The sequence below is a fragment of the Hippopotamus amphibius genome, chromosome 2 (assembly GCF_030028045.1).
Source record: "Hippopotamus amphibius kiboko isolate mHipAmp2 chromosome 2, mHipAmp2.hap2, whole genome shotgun sequence".
NCBI lineage: Eukaryota > Metazoa > Chordata > Mammalia > Artiodactyla > Hippopotamidae > Hippopotamus > Hippopotamus amphibius.
The window spans coordinates 83038078-83054010 of NC_080187.1; the positions used below are offsets into that span (position 1 = coordinate 83038078).

The following is a 15933-nucleotide window of genomic DNA, read 5'->3' on the forward strand; positions in this document are numbered from 1 at the left end:
ATATACCTGAATGAGTTAACTGTCATAAAATTTTAAAAAGCAAAAACAAAAAAACAAATTTCCCAAGTGCCTTCCAACTTCCCTCTTCCCTCTAGTATTGCTGTGATCTGCAATGATCAGATTTCAAGCATACCTCCTAACAGCATCACATAACTTTATTTTAAAAGGGTGGTCTAAAAGAAAATTAAATAAACACTAAAACAAAAGGTATTTTTCCCCTAAACACTATTATTTACTGTTAATTCCCAACATTCACAAAATATAAACACTGGTGCTCTACATACTTTCAAAGGATTACAAGTAAGAAATAGGCAAGATTATTTCTTTAAATAAGAAATTGGCCTTTATTCTAAAATATGGAAGTTAAATACTGATGAAATAAACCAAATTCCTAGATACTACTCCCTAATAGGTTAGGCAGTGGGGAAGTAAGCCATTTCTTTGAGAAATACAGCAAAATATTTTAGAATTCAGTTGGTTCAACTATTCTGGTTGTCTTTAAAAGCCACTTAAATTAACTATGATTAAGAGAAAAATAATTCCCAAACACACACTAAATTTTTATGGACATAAAGTGAAGGAGGGAAACCCCAAAACATATAGAAGCGAGAAAAACCTGTTACAGAGTATGGGACGGCACCTACCTCATGGACTAGAGCAAGTGAAGTCTGCTTGAAACTTCGCCCTCTACTGGCCATCAGTCGATTCAATGGTTTGCCATCTTTACTCTGATACGTTGAAATATCGTAACAAAATAACATACCACCTTAAAAAAAATAAAACTTATAAAAACATTGCTTATGGAAAAACTCATTAATTAGGTTCTCAGTAATCCATATTCAATCAATCTAGATAGAGAGATTTTGAAATTTAAAAAAGATGCTAAGCAAATTATGATTTGGTGTCAGGAAAGAAAACAGAAGAGCTATAAGAAGTTACCATATTGAAGCTGTCAATTAATGACGAGGCTTATTCTTTTGTAAATAAATGAGAAATTTTCAAATCATGTCTTATTTTAAATTTTGTGAACTGTTACTTCCAGAAATTCTATTTAGCTTTTCTTAAGAAACAAATTTCAGTGAAAGAGAAATGCTTGTGCATGCCAGTCTTTGCGAACTCATGATAATATGGATTTTTTTAGTTTATACCCGTAAGTGGGCTAGTTTTCTCTCATACCTGCACTCACATACATTCACTCTCCCTTTTTTCCTCCCTTCTCCATCTCTAATCCTTCTCCCAATCCTTCCTCCTCTGGTCAACTAAGTTGAACTTCCAACATCAGCTGGCTCCCAGCGTCAAATGAAAAGCAAAGGCAGGCAGCCAAATGCTAGAGTATGAGTTAGGGCAGTCTTGGAAATTACCTGGGTAATTTTGAGCCAATGAGAAGACATAGTCAAGGACAAAGATAATTTAAAGCAGAGAAAATTATGTTTTAAAATATCTCTTCTTGAACTACGGTAGAGAAAAGTGACATATCATAAGCATACAGCTCAATGGATTTTCACAAACAGAACAATATGTGTAATCAGGACACAGATCAAGAAACAAAACATTGTTAACATCCTAGAAGCCCCTATTCATGTCTCCTTCCAGTCACATCCACCCCCACCCCAAAGGTAACCACCTTCCAGCAACACTTTTGCCTGCATTCATACTTCATATTACTGAAACCAGGCTGTACATACACTTTTACACCTGGCTTCTTTCAGTCAACATAATCATTGTGAGAATCACTCACGTTGTTATCGGCAGTTGTAGTATGTGTACTGTCAAAGCGGAATAATACTCCATCACGTGCATATACCACAATTTATTTATCCATTTCACTGTCAACAAGCATCTAGATAGCTTCCAAGTTCAGGGCTACTCAAATAATGCTGCTATGAACATTATGTGTCTTTTGGTGACTTTCTTTGGGTTTATCCCTAAGAACAAAATAGCTAGGTAACAGAGTATGAATTTGTTCAATATCAATTGTCCGAAGTGGTTGTGCTAACTTACATTCCCAGCAGCAGTTCCGGTTGCTCCACGTACTTATCAGTACCTTGTATTTTCCATCTTTTTTCATCTTAGCCATTCTGTTAAGCATGCTGTGCTTTCTTACTGTGGTTTTAATTTGCATTTCTCAGATGACTAATGAAGTTGACCACTTATATTTTCATTGGACATTTGTATACCCTCTACTTGAAGAGCAAATTCAATATTTTTCCGGTTTTTTCAATTGAGTATCTTTTTCTTACTGATTTATAAAAATTATATAGTCTAGATACAAGTCCTTTATCAGACATATGTGTTATGAATCCCTTCTTGCATTCTCTACCTCACATTTTCACTCTCTTAATGGTATATTTTGTTTAACAAATGCTCTTGATTTTAATATAATTTGTGATTTTTCAAAAACTAGAACTTTTAATTATAGGATCATTTGTTGAAAAGATCATCCCTTTTCTCCACACCACTGCAGTGTCAACCTCTTTTTAAAATTTATTTATTTATGTATTTATGGATTGGCTGTGTTGGGTCTTTGTTGCTGCACACAGGGTTTGTCTAGTTGTGGCTAGCAGGGGCTACTCTTCATTGCGGTGCCTTGGCTTCTCATTGCAGTGGCTTCTCTTGTTGTGGAACATGGGCTCTAGGCACACGAGCTTCAGTTGTTGTGGCATGTGGGCTCAATAGTTGTGACTTGTGGGCTCTAAAGCGCAGGCTCAGTAATTGTGGTGCATGGGCTTAGTTGCTCCATGGCATGTGGGATCTTCCTGGACCAGGGATCAAACCCATGTCCCCTGCATTGGCAGGTGGATTTTTAACTACTGCGCCACCAGGGAAGTCCCCAGTGTCACTTTCATAACAAATCTGGTGACTTTGTATATGTGGGTCTGTTTCTGCATACTCTATATTCTTCCATTGGTCAGTTTTTCTATCCTTGCTCCAATACCAAACTGTTACTTATTGCGGTTTTATAATAGGTCTTGATATCTGGTAATGTATATCTTCCTACTTTGTTTTAGTTCTTCAAGTTTACCTTGGGAGAAGAAAAAGATGGCAGTGAAGTAGAAAGATGTGGAGGGCATCTCTCTCCACAGATGTATCAGGAATACATCAAAAGATGCAATAATTCCCACAGAAAACTGGCTGAACACTAGCAGAAGACCTTGGACACCAGAAAAGATTGCAGAGATCCTGACATAACTGTGTAGAAGAGAGGGAAGGGAGAAAAAAAAAGGAGAAAGAGGAAAAGAAGAAAGGAAAGGGACGGCTCCTACAGCCCGGGGCAGGCGGGAGCTGAAACAGAGGAGAGATTGCCGAATTCAGGGGAACCCCCCTTATCTGATGGGGAAGCCCCCGCTCCAATGGGAATTTGATTGGATCAGAAAGGAGGTATTGGGACTGTCCAAAGAGGGTGACGCAGCCGATCTGTGGCAGACGGGAAAGAGTGAGAAACACAGAGGGTCTGTACCACAGCTCTGCGTGTCCCGGCCTGAGATATGGGTGCACAGCTGTACAAGGGGGTCTGGAGGCTGGAACGTGGGGACTGGAGAACTGGTTCAGGGTGAGAAACATTGTTGGCTGGGGGAAGACAGATTGAGGGGACAGGAGGGAAGAAACCTGCAGTGGAGAGTGCCTATGCAGAAAGCTGAGTGGCTATGGTGGTGGCGCACTACTGCTGACTCACAAGCAGCGGGGAGGAGCCACTGTTGTAGCCTCTCTTTCGGCGCCTGCGATGAATAAAGCGAGTACCCCCACTGGGCCTGGCGGTCGCAGTCGACAAGGGATAGAAAAAGCCCTCTGGGGCGGGGCGGGGCTGGCCTGGAGTGCCTGCTGCTGAGAGCCAGAAGAAGTCTGCAGAGAGGGCCAGCTCTGGAGACACTCCACTTACACCCGAGCCCACTGGCTTCCCTGTGCAATAGGCACCGCTGCCACTGCCAGGGCTCCCGTGACCCAGGCAGGACACGACTGCTGACTCACATGCAGGGGAAGGAGCCACTTTTGTACCCTCTCTCTCCCCACACACCTAGAGACAAACAATAAAGGAAGCCCTGCTGGTTACAGAGCAATATAAAAAGCCCCCGAGGGCTGTCTATCAGGCGCCTCGCGCCGGGCACCAGTAAAGAACTACACTAAGGCCAGATTTCCTACACCCGTGGCCGCCAGCATCCCTGCACATTCGGCATCAACCCCAGGACTCCTGCGATCCAAGCAGGGCACTACTGTTGAGTCACATGCAGGGAGAGGAGCCACTATCAAAGCCTCTCTCTCCCCACACACCTGCATTTTGCAGGTGAACAATAAAGGAAACCCTCACTGAGGCAGACCCATAAAGCTACAAGGCAGCCTCAGGAGCAGACTCTGGCAGTTAGACCACACACAGAAGCAGGGACAAGACCAAAGCTGAACACCAGGGAAAGTGGGGACTAAAATCTTTTCATCAGATATACACGCTGCAGACTAACTTCCCGTGATCAGCTACAAAGACCCTATGCCTTTGGAATATCTGAGTAGACAATGAATGTTTCCACAAGGTCTAGCTCTGGCAGCTGTGGACTGTGGGAGCAAGCACACACAGGAACCGGGCCAGATCAGAGCCTAAGTGGACCCCATAGGACCCACAGGAGGTCCAGAGCCCAAACCAGAGGCAGAAGAGGGCCTCTTGGGGAGGTGAAGGTGGCCTGAGGCTCAAGGCGTGTACAAGGACACAACTGAGACCCCCAAAGAAACAGAATTATTGCTATTAATTCTATTGATCTGATCCATTCTGTGGTCAGTTCTAGCTTTTTAAAAAAAAAAAATTACGATCATAGTCCTAAGGGATCTTTATATTTCTATTTCTATTTCTAGCTAACTTTTCTGTAGTGCTGAGTATCTCCTCTATCTTCTTTTCTTTATCTTTAATACATTTCTGTTTTATTTTTTTCCTTTCTATTTTTATATTTCCAGTCATACTATGCTCTTCTGTTGCTCTGTGTTCTATCCCTTTTTATTCTATTTTATCTCATTATACTTTTAATCAATATTATTGGTCTGCTCTGTTTCCATGTTTTATTCTTCAGATGACACACTGCTTTGGTTTTTGTTTTTAGGTTTTATCTTTATCTTAGTTCTAATTACATTTGATTTCATTTTGGGGATCTTCAGTCTATCTGGTTGTTCTCTCGCTCTTTGTTGTATCTGCTCTGTTTCTATTTGGTCTCTGTTATATTTCATCCTTGTTTTCACAATTTTCCTGGTTTTTTGTTTTGCTTTGTGTTTTTTTGTTTTCTTTCGTTTTGAATTTTTGTTGGTTTTCTCTTTAATTGTCTGATTGCATTCTGGGGTTCTTCTGTCAGGTGATTCTAGTGCTTTATGTTCTAGTGGGTTCTGATTTTGTGTTTCTTCTGCATGTACATGTTTCCTTGACTCAGTATTTGTTTGTTTGACATAACTTTTAACCATTAGTCTGGAGATTGGATAGTCTTTTTTAATCCCCTTTATTGCCAGGACCAGCGACCTCTGGAATCTGGACTCCTCGACCAAAAGTCAATTCAGAGGCTCTGTGGAGGGAGCACCAATTCCAGGATGCGAGACCACTAGAGAGTCCTCAGCCACAGGGAAGATTAACCACAGACAATTCTCAAAGAGGCCTCTATCAGAGTCTAAGACCCGGCTTCGTCTGACTGCCTGCAACTGCCAGTGCTGCGTAACTCACATCAAACTACAAACAAGACAGGAACATAAACCCACCCAGCAGCACACAGACTACCTAAAGCCATATTAAGCACACAAATACCCTAAAAGATACCACCTGACACAGCCCTACGCATCAGAGGGAAAAGACTAACATCCACACACCAGAAATCAGGCACCAGACCCTCCCATCAGGAAGCCTACTCAAGACACTGGACCAACCCCACCACAGGATTCAGAGAATAGAAACAAGAGGAATTACTACAAGGCGGCACAGGGAAAGGAGACAGCAAATACTATAAATTAGACAAAATAAGAAAACAAAGAAACACCTTGCAGGCAAAGGAGCAAGATAAAAACCCACAAGACCAAATAAATGAAGAGGAAATAGGAAAATTGCCTGAAAAGGAATTCAGAGTAATGATGGTAAAGATGATCCAAAATCTAGAAAACAAAATAGAGAAAATACAAGAAACATTTCATAAGGAAGAACTAAAGAGCAAACAAGCAGTAATGAACAACACAATAACTGAAATTAAAAATACTCTACTTAGGGGCTTCCTAGGTGGCGCAGTGGTTAAGAATCCGCCTGCCAATGCAGAGGTCACGGGTTCGATCCCAGCTCCAGGAAGATCCTACATGCCGCGGAGCAACTAAGCCTCTGTGCCAAAAAAAATTAAAAAATAAAAAAAATAAAAAATACTCTACATAGTATAAATGGTAGATTAATTGAGGCAGAAGAACGAGTAAGTGAGCTGCAAGATAGAATGGTGGAAATAACTGCCACAGAGCAGGAAATAGAAAAAAGAATAAAAACAATGGAAGACAGTCTCAGAGACCTCAGGGACAATATTAAGCGCACCAACATTCGAATCATAGGCATCCCAGAAGAAGAAAAAAAGAAAGGGTCTGAGAAAATATTTGAAGAGGTTATAGTGGAAAACAACCCAACATGGGAAAGGAAATAGTTAATCAAGCCCAAGAAGCACAGAGACTCCCATACAGAATAAACAGAAGGAGAAACACACTGAGGCACATATTAATCAAACTAACAAAAATTAAACATAAAGAAAAAATATTAAAAGCAGTAAGAGAAAAGCAACAAATAACATATAAGGGAAAACTCACAAAGATAACAGCTGATCTTTCTGCAGGAACTCTGCAGGCCAGAAGGGAGTGGCAGGATATACTTCAAGTCTTGAAGGAGAAAAACCTACAGCCAAGAATACTCTACCCAGCAAGAATCTCATTCAGATTCAACAGAGAAATCAAAAGCTTTCCAGACAAGCAAAAGTTAAGAGAATTCAGAACCACCAAACCAGCCTTACAACAATTGGTAAAGGAACTTCTCTAGGCAGGAAACAAAAGAGAAATAAAAGACCTATAAAAACAAACCCAAAACAATTAAGAAAATGGTAAGGAACACACATGTCAATAAACAAAAGAGAAAGAAAACACCTGTAAAAACAAACCCAAAACAATTAAGAAAATGGTAAGAAACATACATGTCAGTAATTACCTTAAATATAAATGGATTAAATGCTCCAAACAAAAGACACAGACTGGCTGAATGGATACAAAAACAAGACCCTTATAAATGCTGTCTACAAGAAACCCACTTCAGACCTAGGGACACACACAGATTGAAAGTGAGGGGATGGAAAAAGATATTCCACGCAAATGAAAGTCAAAAGAAAGCCTGAGTAAAAATACCCATATCAGACAAATTAAACTTTAAAGACTATTACAAGAGACAAGGAAGGACACTACAAAATGATCAAGGGTTCAATCCAAGAAGAAGGTATAACAATTGTAAATATCTATGCACCCAACATAGGAGCACCTCAATACATAAGGCAAATGCTAATAGCCATAAAAGGGGAAATCGACAGGAACATAATAATAGTAGGAGACTTTACACTGCACTTACACCAATGGACAGACCAACCAAACAGAAAATAAATAAGGAAACACACGTTTTAAATGAAACATTAGACCATCTCAACTTAATTGATATTTACAGGATATTCCATCCAAAAAGTACTCAATACACTTTCTTCTCAAGTGCACATGGAACATTCTCCGGGATAGATCACATCTTGGGTCATAAATCAAGCCTTGGTAAATTCAAGAAAATTTAAATCGTACCAAGCATCTTTTCCGACCACAATGCCATGAGACTAGATATCAATTACAAGAAAAACACTGGAAAAAATACAAAAACATGGAGGCTAAACAATATGCTATTAAACAACCAAGAAATCACTGAAGAAATGAAAGAGGAAATCAAAAAATACCTGGAAACAAATGACAATAAAAATACAACCCAAAACCTATGAGATACAACAAAAGCAGTTCTAAGAGGTAAGTTCATAGCAATACAGTCCTACCTCAAGAAACAAGAAAAATAGCAAATAAACAACCTAACCTTACACCTCAAACAATTAGAGAAAGAAAAACAATAAAACCCCAAAGTGAGCAGAAGGAAAGAAATCATAAAGATCAGAGCAGAAATAAAAGAAAAAGACAGGAAGGAAACAATAGCAAAGATCAATAAAACTAAAAGCTGGTTCTCTGAGAAGATAAATAAAACTGATAAACCATTAGCCTGACTCATCAGGAAAAAAAGGGAGAAGATGCAACTCAACAGAATTAGAAATGAAAAAGGAAAAGTAACAACAGACACCAGAGAAATACAAAAGATCATGGGAGACTCCTACAAGGAACAATATGCCAATAAATTGGGTAATCTGGAAGAAATGGACAAATTCTTAGAAAAGTACAATCTTCCAAGACTGAACCAGGAAGAAATAGAAAAAATGAACAGACCAATCACAAGTACGAAATTGAGACCATGACTAAAAATCTCCCAACAAACAAAAGCCCAGGGCAAGATCGCTTCACAGGAGAATTCTATCAAACATTTAGAGAAGAGCTAACACCTATCCTTCTCAAACTCTTCCAAAATATAGCAGAAGGAGGAACACTCCCAAACTCATTCTATGAGGCCAACATCACCCTGATACCAAAACCAGGCAAAGATGTCACCAAAAAAGAAAATTACAGGCCAATGTCAATGATGAATATAGATGCAAAAATCCTCAACAAAATACTAGCAAACAGAATCCAACAGCACATTAAAAAGATCATGCACCATGATGAAGTGGGGTTTATCCCTGGAATGCAAGGATTCTTCAATATATACAAATCAATCAATGTGATACATCATATCAAGAAATTGAAGGATAAAAACCATATGATCATCTCAACAGATGCAGAAAAAGCTTTTGACAAAATTCAACATCCATTTATGATCAAAACTCTCCAGAAAATAGGCGTAGAAGGAAATTACCTCAACATAATAAAAGCCATATATGACAAACAAACAGTCAACATTGTTCTAAATGGTGAACAACTGAAAGCATTCCCTCTAAGAACAGGAACAAGACAAGGGTGCCCACTCTCACCACGATTATTAAACATATTTTGGGAAGTTTTAGCCATAGCAATCAGAGAAGAAAATGAAATAAAAGGAATCCAAATTGGAACAGAAGTAAAATTGTTACTCTTTGCAGGTGACATGATATTATACATAGAAAACCCTGAAGATGCTACCAGAAAACTGCTAGCACTAATTGATGAGTTGAGTAAAGTAGCAGGATAAAAACTTAATGCACAGAAATCTCTTGCATTCCTATACACTAACAATGGAAGAGCAGAAAGAGAAACTGAGGAAACACTCCCATTTACCACTGCAACATAAATAATAAAATACCTAGGAATAAACCTGCCTAAGAAGTCAAAAGATCTGTATGCAGAAAACTATAAGACACTGACGAAAGAAATCAAAGATGACACAAACAGATGGAGGGACATACCACATTCCGGGATTGGAAGAATCAACATTGTGAAAATGACTATCCTACCCCAAAGCAATTTACAGATTCAACACAATCCCTATCAAATTACCAATAGTATTTTTCACAGAACTAGAACAAGAAATTTTACGTTTTGTATGGAAATGCAAAAGACCCTGAATAGCCAAAGCAATCTTGAGAAGGAAAGATGGAGTTGGTGGAATCAGCCTTCCTGACTTCAAACTATACTACAAGGCTACAGTGATCAAGACAGTATGGTACTGACACAAAAACAGAAATGTAGATCAATGGAACACAATAGAGAGCCCAGAGATAAACCCATGCACATATGGGCACCTTATCTTTGACAAAGGAGGCAAGAATATACAATGGAAAAAAGACAGCCTCTTCAATAAGCGGTGCTAGGAAAACTGGACAGCTACATGTAAAAAAATGAAATTAGAACACTTCCTAACACCATACACAAAAATAAACTCAAAATGGATTATAGACCTAAATGTAAGGCCAGATACTATAAAACCCTTAGAGGAAAACATAGGCACAACACTCTATGACATAAATCAAAGCAAGATCCTTTGTGACCCACCTCCTAGAATAACGGAAATAAAATAAAAAATAAACAAATGGGACCTAATGAAACTTAAAAGCTTTTGCACAGCAAAGGAAACCATAAACAATACAAGAAGACAACCCTCAGAATCGGAGAAAATATTTGCCAATGAAGCAACTGACAAAGAATTAATATCCAAAATATACAAACAGCTCATTCAGCTTAATATCAAAAAAACAAATAACCCAACTCAAAAATGGGCAGAAGACCTAAACAGATGTTTCTCCAAAGAAGACATGCAGATGGGCAACAAACAAACAAAAAGATGCTTAACATCACTAATCATTAGAGAAATGCAAGTCAAAGCCACAATGAGGTATCGCCTCACACCAGTCAGAATGGCCATCATCAAAAAATCTAGAAACAATAAATGCTGGAGAGGCTGTGGAGAAAAGGGAATCCTCCTGCATTGTTGGTGGGAATGTAAGTTGGTATAGCTACTATGGAAAACAGTATGGAGGTTCCTTAAAAAACTAAAAATAGACCTACCATATGACCCAGCAATTCCACTATTGGGCATATACCCTAAAAAAACCATAATCCCAAAAGAAACATGTACCATAATGTTTATTGCAGCACTATTTACAATAGCCAGGACATGGAAGCAACCTAAATGCCCATCAACAGAGGAACAGATAAACAAGACGTGGCACATATATACAATGGAATATTACTCAGCCATAAGAAGGAATGAAACTGAGTTATTTGTAGTGAGGTGGATGGACCTAGAGTCTGTCATACAGAGCGAAGTAAGCCAGAAAGAGAAAAACAAATACCGTATGCTAACACATATATATGGAATCTTAAAAAATGGTACTGATGAACACAGTGACAGGGCAAGAATAAAGATGTAGATGTAGAGAATGGACTTGAGGACACAGGGCGGCGGGGGGATGTGGCACAAAGGGGAAGCTCAGATAAAGTGAGAGAGCAGCACTGATATATATACACTACCAGATGTAAAACAGATAGCTAGTGGGAAACTGGTGCATAACACAGGGAGATCAACTCAATGATGGGTGATGCCTTAGAGGGCCAGGACAGGGAGGGTGGGAGGGAGTCGTGGGAGAGAGGGGATATGAGGATATATGTATAAACACAGCTGATTCACTTGCTTTTACAGCAAAAACTGGCACAACAGTATAAAGCAATTATATTGCAATAAAGAGCTTAAAAAAAAAAAAAGATTACCTTGGCCATTCTTCATCTTTTTCATTTCCACACAAATTTTAGAATAGGCTTGTTAATTTCCAAAAACCTACTGGGATATTCATTGGGATTGGCCTGCATCTACATAACAGTTTGAACACAGCTGACATTTTTACAGCATGGTGTCTTCTAATCCATAAACACTGTATATCACTCAACTTACTAGAATTTCTTTAATTTTTCTCCGTAATATTTTGTAGCTTACAGTATAGAAGGGTTTTACACAATTCTTGCTAAATTTATTCTGGGTACTTGATCTTTTTTGGTGGTAGTACAAATGGTATAATTTTTAAATTTCATTTTTTATGGTATATGAAATATATAATTCATTTTTATATGTTGATCTTTTTATGTATGCCATAACCTTGCTGAATTCATTTATTAATCCTCATTAGCCTGCAGATTATTTTGGATTTTCTATGTACAGAATCATGCCATCTGCAAATAATGACTACTCTATTTCTTCCTTTCTAATCCTTATGACTTTATTTCTTTTTCTTGGCTCACTACACTGGCTATCTCCCCCATTATGATACCAAATAATAGTCATGATAACAAGCAAACCATCTCTTTCTCCCAGTCTCAAGGAGTGAAAGTTTCATTATTGCAGCATTAAGTACAAAGATGGCATTGTAGATGTTCTTTATCAGAATAAAAGAAGTTCTCTTCCATTCAAGAGCTTAATGAGTCTTTCTTTGTAACATGAATAGGAGCTAAATTTTTCAAGGGCCTTTTCTGCATCTATTGAGGTCAGCTAAAGATTGTACTCCCTTTTTTCTATTAATGTAATAAATTATATTGACTTTCAAACATTAAATTAACCCCACTTAATTATTATCTATTATCTTCTTTATGTACTGCCGAATTCAAATTTTTAACATATTTGGGGGGGATTTTTGCAACTATGTTCATGGAAGAGACTAGCTTGTAATATTTCCTTCTTATACTTGGTATCAAGATTATGGTGACCTCATCAAGAGTGTTTTGTGTTTTTTTTTTCTCCCTATTCTCTGTTAAAGTTTATAAAGACCATTGTCATTTCTCCCTTAATTTTTCTGAAGATTTTACCAAGGAAGCCATCTGCACTTAGGGTTTTCTTTGTGGGAAAGTTGTTACAGATTCAATTTCTTTAATAGATATCAAACTATTCATATAGTCTATTTCTCCTTCTGTAAGTTTTGCAAAGTTTTATATTTTGATGAATTTCTACATCTCATCTAAACTGTGAAATTCATTGGCTAAAAGTTCCTCATATTCTTTAATGTTTTAAATGCTGTAGGGTCTGAAGTGGTGTTTCATTTGTTGTTCCTGACATAGGTATTTCTCTACTTCTCTGTCCAGCCTTACAACAGCTTTATTAATTTTGTTAAATTTTTCAAAGACTCACCTTTGGCTTTGCTGATTTTCTTTATTTCTTATGTTTTCTATTGTATTGATTTTTATTCTTATCTTTATTATTCCTTGCTTTATCATTTCTTTGATTGGTTGTACTTTTCCAAGTTTCTTGAAATAGAAGCTTAAATTATGATTGTTTTTCTTCTTTTTTCAGTATTTGCATTAAGGGTGTAAATTTCCCACTAGCACTGTTTTAGCTGCATCCCACAAGTTTTAATTTGGTTTCTTTTCTTTTCTTTTTTAAGAACTTTTATTGAGATACAGTTAACAGACAATAAACAGCATATACTTAGAGTGTACAATTTGGTATCCCAATCTCCCAATTCATTCCCCCCCCAACCCTCCCCGCTTTCCCCACTTGGTGTCCATATGTTTGTTCTCTACATCTGTGTCTCTATTTCTGCCTTGCATTTCTTCTTTCATAGTTGTTAGGATTTGCCTTATGTATTGAGGTGCTCCTATATTGGGTGCATATATATTTGTAATTGTTATCTCCTCTTCTTGGATGGATCCCTTGATCTTCATGTAATGTCCTTTCTTGTCTCTTGTAACATTTTTTATTTTAAAGTCTATTTTATCTGATATGAGTATCGCTACTCCAGCTTTCTTTTGATTTCCATTTGATGGAATATCTTTTTCCATCCCCTCACTTTCCATCTGTATGTGTCCCTAGGTCTGAAGTGGGTCTCTTGTAGACAGCATATATATGGGTATTGTTTTGGTATCCATTCAGCCAGTCTGTGTCTTCTGGTTGGTGCATTTAGTCCATTTACATTCAAGGTAATTATCGAGATGTATGTTCCTAGTACCATTTTCTTAACTGTTTTGTTTTTGGTTTTACAGGTCCTTTCCTTCTCTTATGTTTCCCGCTTAGAGAAGCTCCTTTAGCATTTGTTGTAGGGCTGGTTTGGTGGTGCTGAATTCTCTTAGCTGTTGCTTGTCTGTAAAGCTTTTGATTTCTCTGTCAAATCGGAATGAGATCTCTGCTGGGGAGAGTATTCTTGGTTGTAGGTTCTTCCCTTTCATCACTTGAAATATATCGTGCCACCCCCTTCTGGCTTGCAGAGTTTCTGCTGAGAAATCAGCTCTTAACCTTATGGGAGTTCCCTTGTATGTTATTTGTCGTTTTTTCCTTGTTGCTTTTAATAACTTTTCTCTGTCCTTAATTTTTGTCAATTTGACTAGCATAGGTCTTGGCATGTTTCTCCTTGGGTTTATCCTGCCTGGGACTCTCTGAGCTTCCTGGACTTAGGTAGCCATTTCCTTTCCCATGTTAGGGAAGTTTTCAACTATAATCTCTTCCAATATTTTCTTGGGTCCTTTCTCTCTCTCGTCTCCTTCTGGGACCCCTAGAATGCGAATGTTGGTGCGTTTAACATTGTCCCAGAGGTCTCTTAGGCTATCTTCAGTTCTTTTCATTCTTTTTTTCTTTATTCTTTTCTGCATCAGTGATTGTCACCATTCTGTCTTTCAGCTCACTTATTCGCCCTTCTGCCTCAGTTAAACTGCTGTTGGTTCCTTCTAGTGTATTTTTCATTTCAGTTCTTGTGTTGCATAGCTCTGTTTGTTTGCTCTTTAATTCTTCCAGGTCTTTTGGCAAATTTTTCGATCTTTGCATCCAGTCTTTTTTCAAAGTCCTGGATCATCTTCACTATCATTATTCTGAATTCTTTTTCTGTAAGGTTGCCTATCTCCTCTTCATTTAGTTGTTTTTCTGGGGTTTTATCCTGTCCCTTCATCTGGTACAAAGTCCTCTGCTTTTTCATTTTCTCTATTTTTCTGTGGCAGTGGTTTTCAGTTCTGCAAGACAAAATACTGCTGATACTGCTTGATACTACTGTCTGCCCTCTTGTGGAGGAAGCTATCTAGGAGGCAACCCTCCAACACCAGCAGGTCGGTCTGGTTCAGTCTCCTATGGGGTCACTGCTCCTTCCCCCTGGGTCCTGGTGAGCACACTGTTTTGTGTGTGCCCTCCAAGAGTGGAGTCTCTGTTTCCCCCAGTCCTGTGGAGGTCCTTCAACCAAATCCCACTGGCTTTCAAAGTCTGATTCTCTGGGGATTCCTCCTCCCATCGCTGGACTCCCAAGATGAGAAGCCTGATGTGGGGCTCAGAACCCTCACTTTAGTGGGTGGATTTCTGTGGTATAACTGTTCTCCAGTTTGTGAGTCACCCACCCAGCATTTATGGGATTTGATTTTAACGTGATTGCACCCCTCCTACTATCTCACTGGGGTTTCTCCTTTGTCTCTGGATGTGGCGTGTCTTTTTTGGTGAGTTCCAGTGTCTTTCTGTCAATGACTGTTCAGCAGTTAGTTGTAATTCCGGTGCACTTGCAAGAGGGAGTGAGCGCACGTCCTCCTACTCCGCCATCTTGATCCTAACCTGGTTTATTTTCATTATCATTCAGTTAAAAATATTTTCTGATTTCCATTCTGATTTTTTTCTTTGATCCATGGATGATTTATAAGTGTACTGTTCAATTTCCAGGCTAGTAGAGACATTCTAGTTATCTTTTTGTTATTTAGTTTTAGCTTAATCCCACTGTTAGAGGACAGACTCAATGACTTCAATGTTTTGAAATTTGTTGAAGTTTATGGTCTGCCATATTACCATTTTGATAAGTTTCCAATATACAGTTAAAAGCATACAAATTCTATCACTATAAGACACAATGTTCCATATGTCACTTAAATAAAGTTTGTTCACAGTATTGTTCATACATTTTATGAGCCTGATTTTTTTTGTCTGCTTGTTCGTCAAGCCATTGAAAAAGATGTTTTAGAGTTTCCCATTATTATCGTGGACTTATCTATTCAGTTAGTCCTGTTAATTTTTGTCATATAGTTTGAAACTCTGTTATTATGTATACACTGATTAGAATTGTGATACTTTTCTAATGGACTGACTTCTTTATCTCCATGAAATATTCCCTTCATTTTCTTCTTCCTTTTTCATATGTCTAGCACTTTTTCACTGCATACTGGATAGTATATGAAAGAACCACAGAAATTCTAAATGATGTTTTTTTATCAGAGAGGAGTTTCTCCTCTGTTAGGCAGAGGGAAGGACTGATCATGTCAGTTGAATCAGGGATTTAACTAAGTTAGGTTTGATTATAGCTTTGGTAAATCTCAGTCTACCTCTGGCTCAACCCTGTTCCTAGGGTATGGCTCCTCAAG

At 38.3% G+C, this 15933-nt stretch overlaps 1 protein-coding gene across 3 annotated transcripts in view; it reads right to left on the reverse strand.

Annotated features, from left to right (window-relative positions):
• Positions 1-15933, reverse strand: part of FOCAD (focadhesin) — a 275956-nt gene that overhangs the window by 92619 nt on the left and 167404 nt on the right. For all 3 annotated transcript variants that reach the window (XM_057720105.1, XM_057720103.1, XM_057720104.1), the window contains one exon: positions 645-766. In XM_057720105.1, coding sequence (XP_057576088.1) covers positions 645-766 — 122 coding nt within the window. The remainder of the gene's footprint in view (positions 1-644; positions 767-15933) is intronic.